This window comes from Phaseolus vulgaris, chromosome 2, assembly GCF_000499845.2.
Source record: "Phaseolus vulgaris cultivar G19833 chromosome 2, P. vulgaris v2.0, whole genome shotgun sequence".
In the NCBI taxonomy this organism is placed as follows: domain Eukaryota; kingdom Viridiplantae; phylum Streptophyta; class Magnoliopsida; order Fabales; family Fabaceae; genus Phaseolus; species Phaseolus vulgaris.
In genome coordinates this window covers 5,123,616-5,145,179 of record NC_023758.2, presented here as the reverse complement: position 1 = coordinate 5,145,179, position 21,564 = coordinate 5,123,616, and the positions used below count along the sequence as shown (strand labels likewise).

The 21,564-nt window shown below is 39.5% G+C and overlaps 4 protein-coding genes across 4 annotated transcripts; 2 read left to right on the top strand and 2 right to left on the bottom strand.

Annotated features, from left to right (window-relative positions):
- The first annotated feature begins 366 nt into the window (after positions 1 to 366).
- Positions 367 to 2,352, top strand: LOC137809898 (uncharacterized). The gene has a single exon (XM_068610959.1). The coding sequence runs from the start codon at positions 367 to 369 to the stop codon at positions 2,350 to 2,352; it is 1,986 nt and encodes a 661-aa protein (XP_068467060.1).
- A 1,778-nt stretch (positions 2,353 to 4,130) lies between these two features.
- Positions 4,131 to 6,413, top strand: LOC137809897 (uncharacterized). Its single transcript, XM_068610958.1, has 6 exons — positions 4,131 to 4,878; positions 4,980 to 5,227; positions 5,301 to 5,504; positions 6,004 to 6,096; positions 6,201 to 6,321; positions 6,403 to 6,413. The coding sequence occupies exons 1-6, from the start codon at positions 4,131 to 4,133 to the stop codon at positions 6,411 to 6,413; spliced, it is 1,425 nt and encodes a 474-aa protein (XP_068467059.1).
- Positions 6,414 to 18,091: 11,678 nt separating this feature from the next.
- Positions 18,092 to 20,202, bottom strand: LOC137809896 (uncharacterized). The gene is made up of 4 exons (XM_068610957.1): positions 19,561 to 20,202; positions 19,357 to 19,462; positions 19,081 to 19,199; positions 18,092 to 18,148 (listed from the first exon to the last, which is right to left on the bottom strand). The coding sequence occupies exons 1-4, from the start codon at positions 20,200 to 20,202 to the stop codon at positions 18,092 to 18,094; spliced, it is 924 nt and encodes a 307-aa protein (XP_068467058.1).
- A 479-nt stretch (positions 20,203 to 20,681) lies between these two features.
- On the bottom strand, positions 20,682 to 21,504 carry LOC137809895 (nucleoporin NUP100/NSP100-like). Its single transcript, XM_068610956.1, has 3 exons — positions 21,258 to 21,504; positions 20,891 to 21,078; positions 20,682 to 20,783 (listed from the first exon to the last, which is right to left on the bottom strand). The coding sequence occupies exons 1-3, from the start codon at positions 21,502 to 21,504 to the stop codon at positions 20,682 to 20,684; spliced, it is 537 nt and encodes a 178-aa protein (XP_068467057.1).
- Positions 21,505 to 21,564: the final 60 nt, after the last annotated feature.

The following is a 21,564-nucleotide window of genomic DNA, read 5'->3' as shown; positions in this document are numbered from 1 at the left end:
TCCAGGTTTATCTTTTATTTTCTATATTTAATATGCCCTTTTTATTCTGATGGATTTTATTTTCTATATTTAATATCCCTTTTTATTTCTTCCCTGACTATTTTAATACTTTATATATATATATATATATATATATATATAAAGTATTAAAATAGTTTTTATATAAAAGAATTAAGAATTATAATTTTAAATTGCAGAATTATCTCCTATGTGTCCTATGTGTCAGCTGCATATTTTGTAATTACAATCCCAATTTATATAATATTTCTTGCATATAATTTGTGTACATAATTAATAGTTAATTCTTAGGCAACTAATTAGAAGAATTTCTTGCATATAATTTGTTTATATTTTACATTAAAGGTGATGGAGAAAGAGTGGGCAAAATTCCCAAGGTTTAGCAGAGAATATATAGATGGTCTTGAGTCATTTTTAGATTTTGCTTACACTAGAGGAAGACCTCAAGGACGTGAGATTTTATGTCCATGCGCTGATTGTAGAAACTGTGTTTGGGCAAGAAGACATGTGGTTTATGATCATTTAATAGCCACGGGCTTTTTAAAAGGATATAAGGTTTGGATTCACCATGGAGAAGAAATATCTTCGACTACAAAAAGTGATGATGACATGATAGATAATGAAGATTCACAAGATGATATTTATGGCTTATTGTATAACACACATAGAAATGTGGTAGAAGCAAAAGGAGGCAAAGAGGGTCCTAATGATGAAGCTAGAAAGTTCTACCATTTGATTAATGATGCAAATCAAGAACTCTACCCTGGGAGTAAACACTTCTCCACTTTATCTTTCATCATTCGACTGTATTTATTGAAATGTCTTCATGGTTGGAGCAATTCTTCATTCACTGATCTCCTACAATTACTAAAAGAGGTTATGCCTAGTTTGAATATTCCTGATTCTTTTAACAAAACAAAGACTATGATTGGTGATCTAGGCCTTGATTATAAAAAGATTCATGCGTGTCCGAAAGATTGTATGTTATTTTGGCAAGAGAATGAGGGTCTAGATGTTTGCAGTATATGTAAATCTTCACGATGGAAGGAATTTCCAAATGCCAATTCTGAGGTTGAACAGCCAAAATATGAGCATAAAGTTCCTGCCAAAGTATTGCGACACTTTCCATTGATTCCTAGACTTCAAAGACTATTTATGTGTTCAAAGACTACTGAGTCCATGAGATGGCATGAAGAAGAACGATCGAAGGATGGGAAAATGAGACACCCCACTGATGGTGAAGCTTGGAAGAACTTTGATAGTCTTCATGAAGATTTTTCTACTGATTCGCGCAATGTAAGACTTGGTCTGGCTAGTGATGGCTTTAATCCATTTAGGACCATGAGCATATCACATAGCACGTGGCCTGTGATGATGGTGGTGTACAACTTTCCACCTTGGTTGTGCATGAAACCTGAATATACAATGTTATCATTGTTGATTCCGGGACCACAATCACCAGGAAATGATATTGATGTGTACCTTCAACCGTTGATTCAGGAGTTAAAAGATTTATGGGAGTTTGGAGTAGAAACATATGATGCTTCAGAAAATGAAACATTTTTAATGCGTGCCGCTCTTCTATGGACTATCAGTGACTACCCTGGGTATGCGATGTTGTCAGGTTGGAGCACCAAAGGAAGATTAGCTTGTGCATATTGTAATTATGACACTAATTCATGCTACTTGAAACATAGCCATAAAATGTGCTATATGAACCATCGTGTCTTTTTACGAATGAGCCATCCTTGGAGATTTAATAAGAAGTCTTTTAATGGAAAAAAAGAATTTGGATCTACACCACACATGTTAGAAGGGCCAGAAATCGTAGAAATGTTAAAAGATTTCATCAATGAATTCGGAAAGAATGCAAAAAAGACAAGTGATGGTCCATGGAAAAAGAGATCAATCTTTTTTGAGTTGCCTTATTGGGCAACAAATAAATTACGTCACAATTTGGACGTCATGCATATTGAGAAAAACATATGTGATAGTATTTTGGGCACTCTTTTGGATATTCAAGGGAAGACAAAAGATCATGTTAATGCTCGTTATGATTTGCAAAATATGGGAATAAGAAAGGATCTTCATCCAAGGGAGATTGATAAAGGCCGAGTACAATTTTCAGCAGCCTGTTTTTCAATGAATGCTAATGAGAAATCTATCTTTTGTGGTGTTTTTAAGGCTGCCAAATTACCAGATGGAAGTGCATCAAATATTTCAAAGTGTGTGCATGTTAATAACAAGAAAATATCTGGTTATAAGAGTCACGATGCACATTTCATGTTGCATTACTTACTACCATTATGCCTGATACCATGGCTGATCCTCTAATTCGATTTGGGTCATTCTTTCACTCTATATGTCAAAAGGTTATACAAGTGCAAGATATGGATTACTTGGAAGCAGAAGTAGTACAAATACTTTGTCAATCAGAGATGATTTTTCCACCTAGTTTTTTTGACATAATGCTTCACTTACCTATTCATTTGCCGAATGAAGTGAGATTAGGTGGCCCCGTTCAATTTCGATGGATGTACCCCATTGAAAGATATTTATGCAAACTGAAGAATTATGTTCGAAATAAAGCTTACCCAGAAGGTTCTATTGCTGAAGGGTATTTGGCAGAAGAGGCTTTGACTTTTTGCTCAAGATATTTGCATGGAGGTGTAGAAACAAGGTTAAACAGAGAACGTCGCAATTATGATCACAATGATGTATGTGAAATAGATGCAATTGATTATTTCTCAAGTCTTGGTCGCCCTATAGGAGGGAAAAGTAATGGTAAACCATTTTCTATAGATTTCACATCGAAAGCTCAAGCTCATCGATACCTCTTATTCAATTGTGATGCAATTGACATATACATCAAGTATGATAATAATTTCCTATCCTTTATATCTTGTCATATAAACTTATTATGTAGTTTTAACCAATAATATATCGATGCCTTTGCAGAGAGTTTGATGAGAGTGTTAATAGGGGCACTAAAAGAGGAAAGTGGGTGAAGGCCAAAACCCAAAGTCGAGAATTTAGTGAATGGTTCAAAACTCGAGCCTTGAAAGATGACGTGTCTTCTCAAATTAAAGAGTTTTCTAGAGGGCCAAATAATGTTGCAAAGAGGTTTTCAGGTTACCTCATTAATGGATATAGATTTCATACTATGAAGCGGGATGCCAAACACAAAACTCAAAATTCTGGTGTAACATTGGTTTCATTGACTTCAAGTTTTGCAAGCACAAAGGATGACAATCCAAAAATTGAACCCATAACATATTATGGTGCAATCAAAGATATATTTGAGTTAGATTATTATGGTAGTTTCAAGTTTGTGATGTTCAAATGTGATTGGTTTAAGGTCGAAGAAGATAAATATGGACTTACTTGTGTATATTTCAACAAAAAGCTTTACCAAAATGATCCTTTTGTGCTAGCTTCTCAAGTCCATCAATGCTTTTATATCGAAGACCCTTTAGATGCAAATAGGCATTATGTTTTGAAAAAGGTTCCAAGAGATTTATTTAACATGGGTGACCAATCAAATGGTGTTGAACTAAATGTTGCAAACAATGATGGTGAACTAAATTGGGTTAGGGAAGACATGCCTGTCACAATATTTGAAAAATCTTCTAGTGTAGGGCAGAGAAATGTTTTTAATGAAGATGATATTGATGAAACTTTATTTGACTTCATGGACTAGATACTTAAAATAGGTAATAATTTTGTTACCTTTAACTACTTACTACTACTACTATTGTCTTATATATTTGTTTTTCCAATACTAAATGTGGACACATCATTACACTTTTGCATACATTTTAGAATTCTTGCTATCTAGTGTTATCTAGCCATTTTTCTATTTGCAACAAACTTATAGTATTATTTCTTGGCAGGCTTGTATCAATTCTTTGCTTAATCATCTGTTGGCTTCAATTATTCAAACAACAAGGGAGAATATCTCATATTCACTATTCAGAGGTGAACTTCTGCTTTAACATATCTTTGAGTTATGAGTTATTTATGATACACAAGTTACAATGAAGGTTATATTTGTCACTTTCAGTATCTATCATTGACCCATCACTCACAATTTTGTGTTCTTGTTTTAGTCAATGGGAAAGGAAGTAGATTCAAGTAAGGAATTGCTTAGGAGGTTCCATGTCAAACGTGAAAAAGGAAGCATTGTTGAGACAACTAGGGAACCTATGATTGTTTCTAATGGACAATTTAATTTGTCCAATTATCAAGTGGGATGCCAAAATAATAAGACCCCAATACAAGCCATTAATGATTCAAGAGCCAAGATACAAGCCATTGCACGATCTTTTATTCAAGTTCGTGCCAAAAATCAAGGAAAAAAAAAGGTGACAACAAAAGAAGAAACAGGTAAATCAAGGCTTGAAAACATTGAAGTTGCCTTACTTGAACTTGCCAATTCAAATGCCAAACAACTATCCAAAGAGAGGATACAAAGAGAGATTAGTTATAAGAGGATTGATAATGTTATGGGAGAAGGATCAAATACAATTGATAAATCCAAGGACAAATCAAAATCTATAAAGAGGGTAAGAGGGGAACATGATAGCTCAAGGGTAAATCAAAAGAAGAAAAAGGTATTAATAGAAGATTATCACTCAATGATTGAGATGGAAATTGCTCCTAAGAAGAAACAACCAACCAAAGTATGTGGATCAATGTTGATTGGTGAGTTTCTTGATCAAAATGGAGAAACAGTTAATCAAGTGGTTCAAGAAGAAAAGGACCACCAAGATGCAGAATTTCAAAAAGAAATAGAAGATGAAGGACATGAAGAAGAAAACTTGAATGAAGGAGAAGACCATGAAATAATTGTTGAAGAAGGTAATAATACTTTATTTGGCAAGTTTAATGCTTGTTATTTTTGCATTCCATCACTTATATATATATAAATTACAACTTAAACAATTTTCATGTTCAATTAGCCACTAGCAAGAAAAAAACTCGAGGATCGACTCAATGCTTGAAAATACATGCAAGAAATATTGAAGAGCGTCCAGAAGTTATCTTGGATGAACATGGAGAGCTTGTTGGTCCCAATGACAAAGTGGTGTCTGATTTAAGTTACTTTCTTGGGACCATAGCTAGGAATTCAGACTTTTGTCCATTGATTTATACAAACTTCAAGGCTTTGCTTAAGGATTACAAGGATCGCATATGGAAATACGTCATGGTATTTGAATCATTTTTTTTGTGTGTAATGATATAATATGTATGAGATATTAATGACATGTGTTTATATTCAGGAAAAATTTATTATTTCTAAGAATGGAGAGAAAGCAATATTTTGTCGCATAAATGATGCATGGAGACGGTACAAATGTCATATCAAGAGACAATATTTTATAAAATATCCCACCATGAAGGAACGACTGAAACATCGACCACAATCCGTTCCTGAACATCATTTCAAGAATTTGATTGCATATTGGAAAAATGTTGTTATCCAGGTGTGTTAATGTTGTTATCACATAAATGTTTTGTTTTCTATTTTCTTTATTTAGTTTTTGTTTATGTTTTTGGTACTGTTTTTGTTTTCTATTTATGTTTTCGTTTGTTTCTGTTTTTGTTTTCTTCTATTTTTATTTCTGTTTTTTGTTTGTTGTTTGCTGTTTGCTGTTTGTTGTTTGTTGTTTACTGTTTCTGTTTGGTTGCTGGTTGTTGTTTGCTGTTTGCTGGTTGCTGGTTGCTGGTTGTTGGTTGCTGGTTGTTGTTGTTGTTGTTGCTGTTGCTGTTGCTGGTTGCTGTTGCTGCTGTTGCTGCTGTTGCTGCTGTTGTTGCTGTTGTTGCTGTTGTTGCTGCTGTTGCTGTTGTTGTTGCTGCTGTTTTTGTTGTTGTTGCTATAGCTGTTTCTGTTTTTGTTTCTATTTTCTTTTTTCAATTTTGTTTTTGTTTCTGTTTAGAACTATTGTTTAGTATACTAATAATTTTTCTTGTCCCAAAATATAGAGCATTAGTGAAAAAAATGCAAGCAATAGGAAAACACAAAAGTATATGCACCGAATGGGACCAATAAACTTTGCTAGAGTTCGAGCTCAATTGGTATTATTTTAATTGTTTCTCTCTCATCGTATAAATCTAGTTGTATCATTATTTCTTGCAGCTTAAAATTTCAAATACTGACTATTAACTTTTCATTCTTAAAGAGTGCTACAAAAAAGGATGGTGAAGAGGTCACTAGAGCTGAAATGTTTATAAAAACACGTCAAGGTCGTCCTACTCGGAAAGGAAAAGCAGTGGATGAAGAAACACTAGATGCCATTGCAAGTTTATTTTTTAATTTACAAAACGTGTCTATATGCTTCTTTTTTTTAATCATTAACTACGATATATGTACATATATTTCAGTCTATGCTTGAAGATTCTATGGAAAACGCATCAAGTGAAACTATGGAAAAAACATTTTAATCAATGTTTGGAAAAGAAAGGCCTGGTCGAGTTCGTTGCTATGGAAGGACTGTGACACCATCAGTATTAAAAAGGAATCAAGAAATTGCCGCTATCCATAAAGGGTATGCTATTGAAGTGAACTCCCTAACTCAAAAGGTTGAAGGTTTAGAAGCAATTGTGAAATTTGTGCTTAAGCAACAAAACCCAGATTTGAATGAGGGGGATATAGAACATATGATGTCACGGGTTTTAAGGAAAGAAAATAGTGTAGTTGCTCCAGGTTCATCTACTTCCACTCATGATCCTTATTTGGACCAGGTATAGACATATAATTTGCATTCAATTTGTATTTATCTTTTTTTATTTATAAACTTGATAATATTTTAAAAAGTTTGTACATTTTGTTTAATTGTTTCAGGATGAACGTCAAGATAATACTGATACTGGACATGAGAAAGATTTTTGATGATTGAAGAAATGTAGAAATTTTGAGAGATTTCCTAACTCTAATTAGTTGTAATGATTACAACTTCTACTATTTTGGTATACCATGGAAAATGCAACTTGCACATTTGAAATATTTTGGTATACAATGAAATTACATTTTAAAGTAGTTTGAAAATGTTTCATATTGCGTCATTTTATAAATTACATGCTACTCTACCATATCTTATGCACAATCAACCATTGTATGTCTCTATGGAGGAATTTTTGTGAATTATATCACTTGTTCAGACTAAATGTTTTTACGTATTTCTGGTTTCTCGAATGTGAGTATATGTGTAGATGTGAAAGACGAAACAGTTATATAGAATTCTGGAGGTTATTTCAGAAGGAGAGGATAATGTGTAGGTGTGCTTTTAACTAGTTATGTTTGTGGTGTAGTTTTAGCCTAATGATACTGAAGATAGAAGAAAGCACCCTATAAAGTCTTCCCATCCAATCCTTATTTATAGAACAGAACGCGTATTTTGACTATCATGTCAAGGAGTGATTTAATATTTTTTGCGCTATCAGACTATTTTTTTCTTGCAGTAAAAAGTTCTGTGTTTGAGTAAACAAATTGATGTGAGTTTATTCATGTAGAGGTTGGACGCATTGGCATAGGCATCTGTTATGACATTCGGTTTCCAGAACTAGCAATGGTATATGCTGCTAGAGGTTTGTCTTTTCCGTATTTAATATATTTGGAAACAATTAATCTCTCTAGTTTTGATTGGTTGCCTATGATTTGATTTCTCCAAATTGTTTTTATCTATGCCTCCTAAGTGTCATGCTATTAGCATCATATAGTACCAATTTTCATATTTTTGGGGATGGATAGGAGAGATTGGTTCACATGCATTAGGCAACACTTCAGGTGTATTTCTTATTTCAAGGATATACTAAAAGAAATTTCAAATCCATAGTTCTTGGTATGGAATTTCATTCCCTTTATTATGTTATCTGTCAATTTTTCCTTTTTTTTATACACTTTCAAGGATCAATTGAGATTAATTGTCAAGTTGTGTTGATTTGAAAACAGATGAACAAAACTATTGTTATTATTTTCTTGTTCTAAGATTTGGCAAACTTACAGTATCAGTTAGCTTTTGACTTCAGGTGCTCACTTACTCTTATCCCAAGGCATTTAACATGATAACTGGACCAGTACATTGGGAGTTATTACAGAGGGCAAGGTAATGGATACAACAAAGTGAAACATTTAGCAACCTGGAACACTTGTTTTAGTTGTGTTTCAGTTAAAATTTATAACCCTACCTAGTCTTGTAAGTTTCCCTTAATTTGTTCGTGTCCCCTAATATATTTTTATCTGTAAACATGACAATATTTTAAATTAATACCTTTTGATTTTTATTCATTTTTAGTCGTTGAAAATTATAAAACCACATGCCTTTTTGTCTCAAGTGAGGAATTAAAGACACACTCTTTTTTGTTAAATTTAGGACTAATCATTAATTAAATTTAACTAGGGACTAAATTGAAAAACGTCAACTTTCAAATATAGAAAACACACTGAAGCCAATAACGTGTTACTGTCTGTAAACAAACTCAATAAACTTGAAACTTAACTGGGTTTTTAACTAATTATTACATCCACTAAATTGGAGGATAGTTTTCTGAACCATATTTATAATTAATAATAGGCATTTGTAGACAAATATAATATTGTTTGTAGAAAACAAGAAACTGCTGATCATAATTAAAGTTAGAATATATATTTGGGTTACCTTTTTCTGTGTTCTACTCTTTTTTTTCTTTTCATTTTTTTCTTTTGATTCGTATCTTTGGCATGGAAAACCATTTTTTATTTTAACTTTTATTTTAGTATGATTGTGTACATTGGAGATATAAGATGATTATTTTTTCTTAATTAAAGCAAAGATGGAACATAAGCGGTAGTCAGACCAATTCAATAGTGGATTTCCACTTGTACTATTTTTTTTTACATTTTTTTATTCCCTTCTTCATTGTTTCACTTCCTTTGGCGACGGAGTTATTTTTAATTTGAAGCAAATGCTTCTTGTAATTTCTTGGGCATATTTTAGAAAAAGGCCTTTGGTCAGTAGTTTAATAAGTTTAATGTAGTGATTATTTTGTTTTTTTGTCTACTTGATATTTTTTTTCTTGTTTCTTTATTCAGGATGAAGTTGAAGATCATACGGAGAGAATTCACAAAATGTAGAAATAAATCAAACACTTTTGTTTGATATAAGTTGTAATTTCTTTTAATTTTAAAAGTGTACTAGACGACGTTAAATCATATTTTTTAATGTTTTCATCTATCTAATTATGTTTTCAGATATACATTATATGTTAGTTGCATATTTAATTATATTTCTAAATATTATAAATTTTATTTGTTATCAATTGTCTTCAATAGATTAATTAATTTATTTTGTAAAAATTAAATAAATAGTTTGACTTATTATATTTTTACTTTAAAATAATAAATACATTAGTGACTTAATGCATTCACAGTTTATTCAGAAATATTTTAAATAATTTTACCATAATTATTTAAACGCAATTGTTCCATTCAAATAAATATTGTTTAAACAAAATTGCAACATTTAAAAAGTGTTGTCTAAACATTATCAAGAAAAACGTTGCCTAAATATTCTCTCCAAAAAACATATAGTACATTTAAATAAGTGTTGTCTTTACGAATGACAACATTTTACAAAACGTTGCCTAAACAATAGGCAACATTGAAAATGTGTTGCCTAAACATTATGAGAAAAAACGTTGCCTAAAAGTTATCCCAAAAAACGTTGTCTATTCTACCAATATAAGGCAACGGCTGCAAAAAAGTGTTGCCTAAACCTAAGCCCACGGCTGCATATTCCACGATTGGAAAAGCGTTGTCAAAGCGTTGCCTAAAGTTAAGACAACGCTTTAACTACTTTAGGCAACGCTTTTTAGGTGTTGTCTAAGGTAAAAAATGGTGTAGTGATTCCAGTTGAAATCCAGGAGAGCTCGCCGAGATTCCAGAACTTTGTAGCGGAAGACTCGAATGAAGAAAGAAGGTTGAATCTGGATTTGCTGGATGAGGTCAGGGAGGAGGCAAGGGTAAAGGCTGAGGCAGTGAAAAGGAGGATTGAGCGAAGGTACAACTCGAAGGTAATGCCAAGGCAATTTAGAGAGGGCGACCTGGTGATGAGGAAGGCTCACCAGTACGAGATGGAAAACAAGTTATTGCCTAAGTGGACAAGACCGTTCAGAATAACCGAGGCGCTCGGGAGCAAAGCCTACCGCTTAGAGACATTGGAAGGAGGGGCAATTCCTCGCACTTGGAACGCCACACACCTCAAGTTATATTCCAGTTAAAGCTTTGTAAGTAAAAACGAACATGAAGTGATTTACAAGCTTTCTGATAAAACAGTTTGAAGGGGGCACTCTTTTTTCCCTAAGGAGGGTTTTTAATGAGGTCACCCAATAAAGAAGGGTTTTCAAGTTTAACGCTTCCAAGATTGCATGCTTGTTGTTTCGAAAATTTTAGAAAAAAGACCTTATCACTCGTACGTGATTAAAGGCGAGTTCAAAGTTATGTTGCATGCTCTCAGATAAAGTTTTAAAGTCCCCCTCATTTTTCGGCGATGAGCGGCATCAGATAAAGTTTTAAAGCCCCCATCGTTCTTTGGCGATTGGCGGCATTAGTTAAAGTTTTAAAGTCCTCATCGTCTTACGGCGATCGGAGCACTAGTGATGATTAAAGACCTCAACGCTCTCGTGCGTCTTGAGGCGAGAAAGATAAAGACCTCCTCGCCGTCGAGCGAGTGCAGGCGAGAAAGAGAAAAAGTCCTCAGTGCATCCAGGGGGGAGGAGATGTACACCTTGGGCAAGTTGAGGCGCAAGAGAAAGTCCTTCTCGCCGTTGAGCGAGTTCAGGCAAGAGAAAGTCCTTCTCGCCATTGAGCGAGTTCAGGCAAGATAAAGTCCTTCTCGTCGTTGAGCGAGTTCAGGCAAGATAAAGTCCTTCTCCCCGTTGAGCGAGTTCAGGCAAGAGAAAGTCCTTCTCGCCGTTGAGCGAGTTCAGGCAAGAGAAAGTCCTTCTCGCCGTTGAGCGAGTTCAGGCAAGAGAAAGTCCTTCTCGCCGATGAGTGAGTTCAGGCAAGATGAAGTCCTCCTCGACTTTGAGCGAGCGCAGGCGAGAGTAGAAGAAGACCTCCTCGCCTTTGAGCGAGCGCAGGCGAGAAAAAGAGAAGTCCTCCTTGCCTTTGAGCAAGTGCAGGCAAGAAGAAGTCCTCCTTGCCTTTGGGTAAGTTGAGGCACCAGAGAAAGTCCTTCTCACCTCAGAGTGAGTTCAGGCAAGATGAACTGAAAGGTCAGGGGTGTTCGTGACCTTAAACGGCGGGAAGGGAAGGAAAACGCCTTACCCCCTTTAGGTGAAACATCAATATTGACTTAGTACGACCAGAAGAAGCTTCCACGCTTGTAGGCGGTGTGAAGCAGATAAAATCCTTCTCGTCCTGAACGAGTTCATGTATGACGTGAAGAGTGAAAGAAGTTTAAAAGATGGCTAAGATAAGTTCACAAAGAACACCTCGCTATCCAGCTCCTTGTTCTGAAGTTCAGGGAGGTAGAGAAGGATCCGAAAGGCGTCTCTGCCCCCCAGATGAGGGAACAATAGTCAGGATATGGAGGCAAAGAAAGTTTACATCGCCAGAACCCTACGGCGATCAGAAGAGTTCCAGGCGATGACAGGGATAAGGGTCACCTTGCTGGGCAGATCAGGTAAACTGTATTTTGATACTAGCTTAAGTTAAAACCTGCTGCCTGGTAAGTAACTTATTTTTTAAGTTTGCAAGTTGTCTTAAATGTCATCGCTTGAAGGTTAATAAGTTGCTCAAGTTTTACTTCGAGTTAACAGTTCAATAAATTGTTATAAGATTAACGGTTTGCTCAAGTTCAAAGCGGTGAGTGAATAGTTGAGCCCGGAGTATCGTTGGGTTGATTTGTTTAAGCAAGTTTCACCAGATAAGTTGATCAACCATACAGCGAGTAAGAAAGCAGATGAAGGTTAAAGAATGCGAAGTAAACGGAAAGACGAGGTGCAAAAAGCAGAAGAAGTTATATAAAAGCAATGTCAGTACAAGTTTACACATAAGCCACTATTACAATTGAAAGATAAGCAGCAGTTTTCAAAAACGAGGTGATGAGGAGAGGCAGCTAGTCTTCGGAGGGTACGATCTTCCCATCCACCACCTCGTTGCAAATGGACACCATGGTCAGATCAAGCTCGGGGTATTGGCAAGCGACTTGCTCCAGGGCGGCGTCGAACCCGGCGACAAGGACTTGGGCGGAGCTTTGCTCGAGCTCTTCGGTTTGTTTCTTCAGCTCGTCAGTTCGTTTCTTCAGCTCTTCAGTTTCCCCGTGAGCTTGAGCAAGGTCTTCAGCAACCTTTTTGCCTTCGTCCCGCGCTTGGGCCAGCTCTGCAGCAATATTCTTGTTTTCCTCTTGAGCTTTGGCAAGCTCAACCATGGTGTCGTCCCGCTCCTTCTCGACCTTCCCAAGGAGGACTTCCCGATCTGCCGACCCTTTTTCAAGGTTTTCCACCTTGGTTGCATATGCTTTCATTGCAGCCTCCAAGTTGGCCACCTTGAGCCTGTAAGGTACAAGCTTGCTCTCCAGCTCGATTTTTTCTTGGGCTTGGAGGTGCAGTTTTTGGCGCAGATCGGAAGCCTCCTTGCGCGCGCCCCTTAGCTCAGCGCTCATGGCGTCCTCCAATCTTGAATGATCGATCTCTGCCACCATCAGAGTGCAAGAGAGTTTTTCTGCCTCCATCCTTATCAAGCGGTTTGCCTCCTGGAGCGCTGAGTTCTCATCTTGGAGCTTCTTGTTGGAGTCCTTCACAGCCTTCGATACAATAGAGGGGAGATCCTCTGCCATCATCTTTAGCTTAGCGACGAAGGGCCCCAAGATCTATTCGATAGAGGATGGGAGGCTTGCAGTTGTTGCTGGTGAAGGCGCTGGAGGAGCTTGGTGCTGACTTTCACCACCACCCTCTTGAGTCTATAGAGCAAGGGGGGCTTCTTGGTGTTGTGGTGAAGTGGGAAATTCGGTTATGAGTATTGGAGAGTTGTGAGCACCCTCATCTCCACCTGGTGCGGCCCCAGCAATAGAGGTGGTTGAAGGAGGACCCTCTCCAGCAGATACGAACAGCGTGGAGGCGCTTGGAGGATTCTCTATGAAATTAGAGTCGTTGCTTTCAACCACAGGGGGTGCGACAGCCAAGGGTGTTGCTTGGACTGGTTGTGTTGGAGCTGGAGGTGAGGGCAGTGTTGGAGCTGGGGGTGAAGGCGGTGTTGGAGTTGGGAGTGCAGATGGCGAAGAGGGAGCCACCCTTGTCCTCTTGGTAACGAGGCCATCCTCGGTGGTCTCTTCATCCTCTTCATCCTCTTGTACCACTTGGGGAGTTTTTCTTTTTGGCTTCCTCAAGATCAGTTTTTTTCGTTGAGGGGCGGGTAGTACCCCGGAAGAGGTTGCACCTCGGGGGGGAGTTTTGCCCTGAGCAACGGCGATCTCCACCACCGAGTTGGGCACGGTTTGGGAGCCCGCCGCCAGTTTGTGAGTTCGGGCGATCGCCCTCAATTCAGCCAGTTTACCTTTTCCCAGCATGTTATCTGCACAAGGTAAAGAATAGGTGAGCAATTAAAACAGAAGCAGAAAATACAAGCATGTCTGTACAGGGATAACACAAGCAGCACATAGGTTAATAACGAAATGCCAAAGTAGAACGGAAAAAATGCCAAGTTGGTGTTAAATTTGATGGTGAGGTGGGGCTTACCGATGTGGGCTTCGAGTTGGCCCTCGAGGAATTCGAACGTGATTATTGAGGAAGTAGGAAAGTTAATGTGGGCATCAGCCACCCTCTTCCAGAAAAGGAAGAGGTCCTTGTCCAACTCACCCATGTTGTCAGGACTTCTTAGCCTTCTGAAGTTTTCTTTGGAGTCCTTGCTCCCCTTGTTTACCCAATACAAGGGGAAGCCATCAAGCAGCGAGGGGTCTTGATCGTTTGGAGCACTTGGACAAACTTTCTTTTTCAGTCTTTGTAGGATTGCTGGAAGATTGAGAGGATCGATCTCCCAGCAATCCCGTTTAAGCTCACCTAGGGGCGGTCTCCGGGATTCTTGGCCTCGAACAAGAAAAGGAAAACATCTACCGAGGCCGGTAGTCCCAAGTGCGCGCACATGATTTGAAATGCCCTCACGAATGCCCAGCTGTTGGGATGGAGCTGGGCAGCGGCAATGTTAAGCTCGGTTAGTAGCTCTCGTTCAAAGCGGGTGAAGGGAAACCTGAGTTTCACCTTCTTGAATAAAGTGGTGTAAACGAAGCAGAACAACTCGCTGTTGTTCCCCTTGTTATCCGCGCAGATTGGCACGTCGGGAAGGCAAGGCAGCACCATTAACTTGTCGTCGTGCTCCTTATGGAACGAGAGGTTGGGTTCGTCCCCTTTCTTCAACCGTAGCACCGCCAACGCAGAGTTTACTGAAGAGGTCTCCTTAAGCAAAGTTGGGGTGGCCCACGGGTAGAGTTTCTTATAGTCTTGTGTAGTAATGGAGGCTCCTCCGGCGAATGGTGGAGTTGCTGGAGTGGGATTGGCGTGAGAACGAGCAGGCCTCTCAGCCTGTGCGGAAGGAGCGCCGGAGGCTCGTGGCGGGTTACGCGCTGGTGGAGGATTCGCCCCAGCGGCAACCCTACGCGCTTGGGGTGGAGGGTTTCGTGACGAAGGAGGAGGGTTCGCGGTGGATTTCGCGTGAGCCATCGCAGGAACTGCAAAGGAAAAAGGAAAGGGATGAACAAAGGTTACAGAGAACGACTCGATTGAGGACGAAGAAAGAAGAACGAACGAACAAGAGTTCGTTGGGATGAACGTGATGGAAGACGAAGCCCTAAGTTACGAGAGGGGAGAAAGGGAAGAAACAGCCCACAACGTATGCACCAGACAGGTAATGGATGATGCGAATCGATTAAAATGCAGCAAATATCAACAGAAGAAGTAAAAGAGGTACCTTTTGTGATCGGATGAGCGTTGAAGAGAGTTGAAAAGCTTCGTAGGTTCGCAGAGGAAAGCTTAGAGCGTTTGAGAATGCAGAAAGATGATGGAACAGTGGAAGTGCAAGGGGTTTAAGGGTTTTTTGAACGTTTTCGGAAGCGCAAACGACAGCTGAAGATGACCGTTGATGAAGCCACGTGTCGAGCGATTGGAAAAAGGGGTTTGGTGGAGCGTTAGAAAAGCAGAGGGTACGAACGTTTGGAATTCCGTGCTAGCGCCACGTAGATCGACGGTGATGTGACCTCTTAGTCTTTTCGCTGGACAAGTCTCCGCTTAAGACTAAGGGGATTGTGTACCGAGCAGGTAGTCGGGAGTGATGACGTGGCAGCAAGTGGTAATATAGGCTTGTTGAACGGAACACCTAACTGACGGAAGGGAAGGACATCGGGAAGTTCGTGTAGTCGCCAATCGTTAAGTTGGCGTGCTCCGATCTCTAGCATATCTAAACCGGCGGTCACCAGGCTTGTGTTGTAGTCGCCGTATATGAGCTTAGGCGACCAAGTGATCAGAGATCGCCGAGAGGGGGACATCGCTGAAAGATCAGGAAAGCTTGTTCAAGGCCTTCAAAGGGCACGAGCATGAAGGATGAAGTTATCAGATGATCATTCCCTAGCCAGAGGTTGAGGCCAGGGAACAGTTTACCAGAACATGCGCGATGAGCAAGTAATGCAGATCGTGATAGCGGCAGGCGAGACCACAGAGAAGGTGTGCATGGTGGCACCCGTGCTCACCATTAGAAGAGATCGCGCTCCAAGGCAGCTATGCACCGAGTTGCTCCTCACCTGAGTAACTTAGTCGAACAGCCTGAAGAGTAGAAGTGGCGCTCAAGCGGAAGATGTTCCAGATGGTGACACGTGTACAGCTGGATGCGAGCCACATGTCCAGAGGTGTAACCGTCAGGAGAGAGAAAATGCACAGGTATATAAGGAACTCTTAACAGATTTTGAGGTACGCGCGTTTAGAACACTTCTTTATGCTTTGAGAATACTTGAGTACGCTGAGAGAGTTTTTGTACGGTTCCTTGAGTTTCTAGCTTTTCTCTCTTAGAGTTTTGGTGGTTTCGTCACTGATTGAGCGTCGGAGCGCGATCGGCCGCAGCGGCGCCACTCTGTCTTTTGCAGGTTCTTTAGGTGAATCGAGGTGTGAAGGACGGAAGCTAGCGTGGTGCAAAGCCAATCCAGAGGAAGATACCTTTGACGTGGCAAGACTCTTGCGTTCTGGTCAACCGGCAGGATCAATTTTCTTTTGCCTCTTCAAATTGTTCTTTCATTGCCCTTCTATACCCTCGCCAGCGCTCGAGGGCGAGGGAGGACTTATCTTTTCCTGTACTGGGTGTCCACACTCGAGGAGAGACTCGCTGAACGCGAGGTCGTATCGTCCTCAGTATGTCTAAACACTTGGGACTAAATCACCCTTTGGTGCCCACGTCCGGGGAGAGGCCTACTACAACAACGTCGTATCGTTCACGGAGTGTCTAAACGCCAAAGGAAACTTAACCCATTATAACTGCGTGTTTGGTGCCCACGCCCGAGGAGAGGCCTGCCCGAAGACGACGTCGTTTCGTTCCCGGAGTGTCTGATAACACCAAGGCGATCAGTGTTCTTGGCGCCCACGCCCAGGGAGAGGCATGTTGGAAACATCGTCGTATCGTCCCTGGTGTGTCTAAACACAAAGATGACCAGGGATTTTGGTGATTACGCCTAAGGAGGAGGTTTCCCGAAGGATGGAGCCCCTCCTTATGTGCGTGTATCTGCACCAAGTGACCTGGTTCTCCACTGCTCCGAACTTCTTACTGTCTGATGCCCACGCTCGAAGGAAACCCCCCCGCTACTTCCTTACGAGGTGTCTAAACATCAGACACGGGGGCTAGCTTATTCCTACCTGAGGAGGGGACGTCCCGAAGGAATCCCTTAACCCCTGCTCAGGAACTAAACACCCGGATTTTAACTTATACTGAGCGTACCTTGATCTCTGCGCATGAGCATGTGCTCCCGTTACTTGCTTTGATTTTGACGCCCGCTTCCTTATGATGTGATTGCACTAGCACAATTAGAATGATTCTTGACATTCTTAGGAATGTCAAGAATTATGCAAAAACAATAAGCCAATTAATTGAGATAAATTTTTCAAAATCGCTGCCAGATTACCGTATTTTTTTCGGCAGAATTGTACACTTTTTGTATTTTATTTATCATTTTTTGTGTACTTTGAATTTTTTAGTACTTCTTTTTTCTAATCTTTTCTAACACTTTGAATATCACAAATCCAGAATTTCAGAATTTTCCAGTGAGTAAATCAATTGTGATCCGATCGGTCATCGGTCGTAGATGACGTCAGCAGCAGAGAACCACATGGACCACTCGTAGGGTGATACGTGGACCAGGTGACAGAGAGACCAGGGACGCGATCGCCAAGAGCGGTGATCGGGGTCAGTAACCAGGGGACCATCGGCAGATCAGGCGGCAGAGAGGTCAGGGGACAGATCATCCAGAATGGTGATCGGTGGTCAGCAGCCAAATGGCCACCAACAGACTAGTTCTCAGACTAACGCCTGGGGGCAGAACGCGAGAAACAAATAAGCACTGATCAGTCATCGGGTGCATTGTCATCGGGGTCTCGTGTTACACGCAGTTAAACTGGGACTGAGGTTCCCAGCGAGAGCGTTACGCATAGACCTCGCATGAGCACATCTCAGGGAATCATGCACGAGAGTGGCCTGAGGGAACTAGTAAACCAGTCAGTGATCGGTGATTCCCTCAACCTATTACGTGCGTGGCACCGTGAAGGGTAAGCTATATACGCAGGGAGCAACGTTTGGTGAGTGTGCCTAGACCAGCCACAGCTGACGTTCTCCTAAGAGTATGCGGTTTACCCGGGTGAGAGAAATATCCTAAGTTACTCCGCAAAGGCGTTAGGCACACAAAGAGAAGCGCTAGAGCCCTTCCAGTAAGTGACACGTGTGTGGTTAGATGTGAGTTGCAGGCCTCCACGTGTCATCATCTGAGAGGGGTGCGGTCCAGACAAAAAGTGCACTCCGTACCACTAAGGGTACAGACAGGCGCAAAGACGTGCAGACATGCACAGACTCTCACGCTCTCACTACTGATTCTGCAGGTACACTGTCTCTGAAAAGCATAACAGGGTTCTAACACATGCCAGAAAAGCATAACAGAATTCTGTTATGCCCAGAAACAGAGAGAGAGACATAAAAGAGGGAATCAGGGGGAGATGAGGAGATACGAGAAAAAAGAGAGCAAGAGTTTTTCACACACACTGCTAGTTTTCTCATCTTTGGTGGTTCTGTGGACTAACTTGATCGTCGGAGTGCAAACGGCCGCTAGAGGCGCCGTCTGTGTGTTTTGCAGGTCACGTTTGGAGATCCAAGAGAAGGTTCTGAGGGTGATTCTGCAGAAGACGCAGTCGCGTAGACGGGGCAAAGAGTTCTACGAAGCGATTCCTCCGCGTTCGAGTTGCCGGCAGGATCAAATTGCAATAAGGAAAAACAGTAAGCACGTTTTCAGAAAACAGAGGAATCCTAATAGGAATGAAAAACAGAATTATGAACTAGCAAAGACATAATGGAAAATGATGTATAGGAACTTGTATAGGTCTAAAATACAAGTATGAACTCAATCTAAAACAGAAAATGCACAAAGGATCAAGATCAAATTCAGAAAAATTATATGACACTAAAGCAAGAAACAACAAAAGCAATAAAAGTACTACAAGAAGTGATGACAATTATGGAAAAACAAGACTAAGACAAAACTTGTAAGGATTCAAAAAGGAAAATACACAAACATATGATAGGCAAAAGAACTAAAACAGCAAGCAAACTCAAATAAGCCTAAAAAAGAAACTTAAATTGCAAGAAATTAAAGAGCTCTTGAAATTAAAGTGCTACACAACTCAAAAATAAAACAAGAACACACCTAAACTCATGATACCACATGATGTGATTCCACTAGCACTGATGGTACCATCAGTATTATTGCCACCAATAACACTGATGGTACCATCAGTTTTATTGCCACCAATAACACTGATGGTAAAATAAGTATTATTCCCACCAATAACTCTTATGGTACCATTAGTATTATTCCCACCAATAACAGTGATGGTACCATCAGTATTATTGTCACCAATAGCACTAATGGTACCATCAGTATTATTCCCACCAATAGCACTGATGGTACCTTGTATTATTACCAAAAATAACATTCATGGTACCATCAGTATTATTTCCACCAATAACACTGATGGTACCATCAGTCTTATTCCCACCAATAACAATGATGTTACCATCAGTATTATTGCCATGAATAACACAGATGGTACCATCAGTATTATTGCCATCAATAACACTGATGGTACCATCTGTATTATTGCCACCAATAAAACTGATGGTACCATCAGTATTATTCCGACCATTAATACTGATGATTCCATCAGTATTATTCTGACCAATAACATTACTGATGGTACCATCAGTATTATTGCCACAAATAACATTGATGGTACCATAAGTATTATTCCCACCAATAACACTGATGGTACCGTCAATATTATTCCAACAAATAACATAGATGGACCATCACTATTATTCCCACCAATAACACTGATGGTACCATCAGTATTTATGCCACCAATAATACAGATGGTACCATCAGTATTATTCCCACCATTAACACTGATGGTTCCATCAGTATTATTCCCACCAATAACATTGATGGTACCATCAGTTTTATTGCCACCAAAAACGCTGATGGTACCATCAGTATTATCCCCACCAATAACACTAATGGTACATTCAGTATTATTCCCACAAATAACACTCATGGTACGACCAGTATGATTGCCACCAATAATACTGATGCTACCATCACTATTATTCCCACCAATAACACTGATGGTACCATCAGTTTTAATGCCACCAATAACACTGATGGTATCATCAGTATTATTGCAACCAATAACACTGATGGTACCATCAGTATTATTGCCACAAATAACATTCATGGTACCAGCAGTATTATTGCCACCAATAACACTGATGGTACCATCAGTATTATTGCCACTATTAACAATGATGGTTCCATCAGTTTTATTCCCACCATTAACAATGATGGTTCCATCAGTATTATTCCCACCAATAACACCGATGGTACCATCACTATTATTCCCACCAATAACACTCATGGTTCGATCAATATTATTCCCACCAATAACAATGATGGTTCCATCAGCATTATTCACACCAATAACACTGTGGTACCATCACTATTATTGCCACCCATAACACTGATGGTACCATCAGTATTATTGCCACCAATAACACAAATGGTACCATCAATATTATTGCCACCAATAACACTGTTAGTACCATCAGTATTATTGCCACCAATAACACTGATGGTAGAATCAGTTTTATTGCCACCAATAGCACTTATGGTACCATCCGTTTTATTGCCACCAATAACACTAATGGTACCATTAGTATTATTCCCACCAATAACACTGAGTGTACCATCAGTATTATTCCTACAAATAACACTCATGGTACCATCAGTATTATTGCCACCAATAACACTAATGGTATTATCAATATTATTCCCACCATTAACAGTGATGGTGCCATCAATATTATTTCCACCAATAGCACTGATTGTACCATCAGTCTAATTCCCACCAATAACACTGATGCTACCATCAGTATTACTCTCACCCTTAATACTGATGGTACCATCAGTTATATTACCACCAATAACACTGAAGGTACACTGATGGTACCATCAGTATTATTGCCACCAATAACACTTATGGTACCATCAGTTTTATTGCCACCATTAACACTGATGGTAAAATCAGTATTATTCCCACCAATAACTCTCATGGTACCATTAGTATTATTCCCACCAATAACAGTTATGGTACCATCAGTATTATTGTCACCAATAGCACTAATGGTACCATTAGTATTATTCCCACCAATAACACTGATGGTACCTTGTATTATATCAAAAATAACATTCATTGTGCAATCAGTATTATTTCCACCAATAACACTGATGGTACCTTCAGTATTATTCCCACCAATAACAATGATGTTACCATCAGTGTTATTGCCATGAATAACACAGATGGTACCATCAGTATTATTGCCACTAATAACATTGATGGTACCATCAGTATTATTCCGACCAATAACACTGATGGTACCGTCAATATTATTCCAACAAATAACATAGATGGACCATCAGTATCATTCCCACCAATAACAATGATGGTACCATCAGTATTTATGCCACCAATAATATTGATGGTACCATCAGTATTATTCCCACCATTAAGACTGATGGTTCCATCAGTATTATTCCCACCAATAACATTGATGGTACCATCAGTTTTATTGCCTCCAAAAACGCTGATGGTACCATCATTATTATGCCCACCAATAACATTGACGGTACATTCAGTATTATTCCCACAAATAACACTCATGGTACGACCAGTATTATTGCCACCAATAATACTGATGCTACCATCACTATTATTCCCACT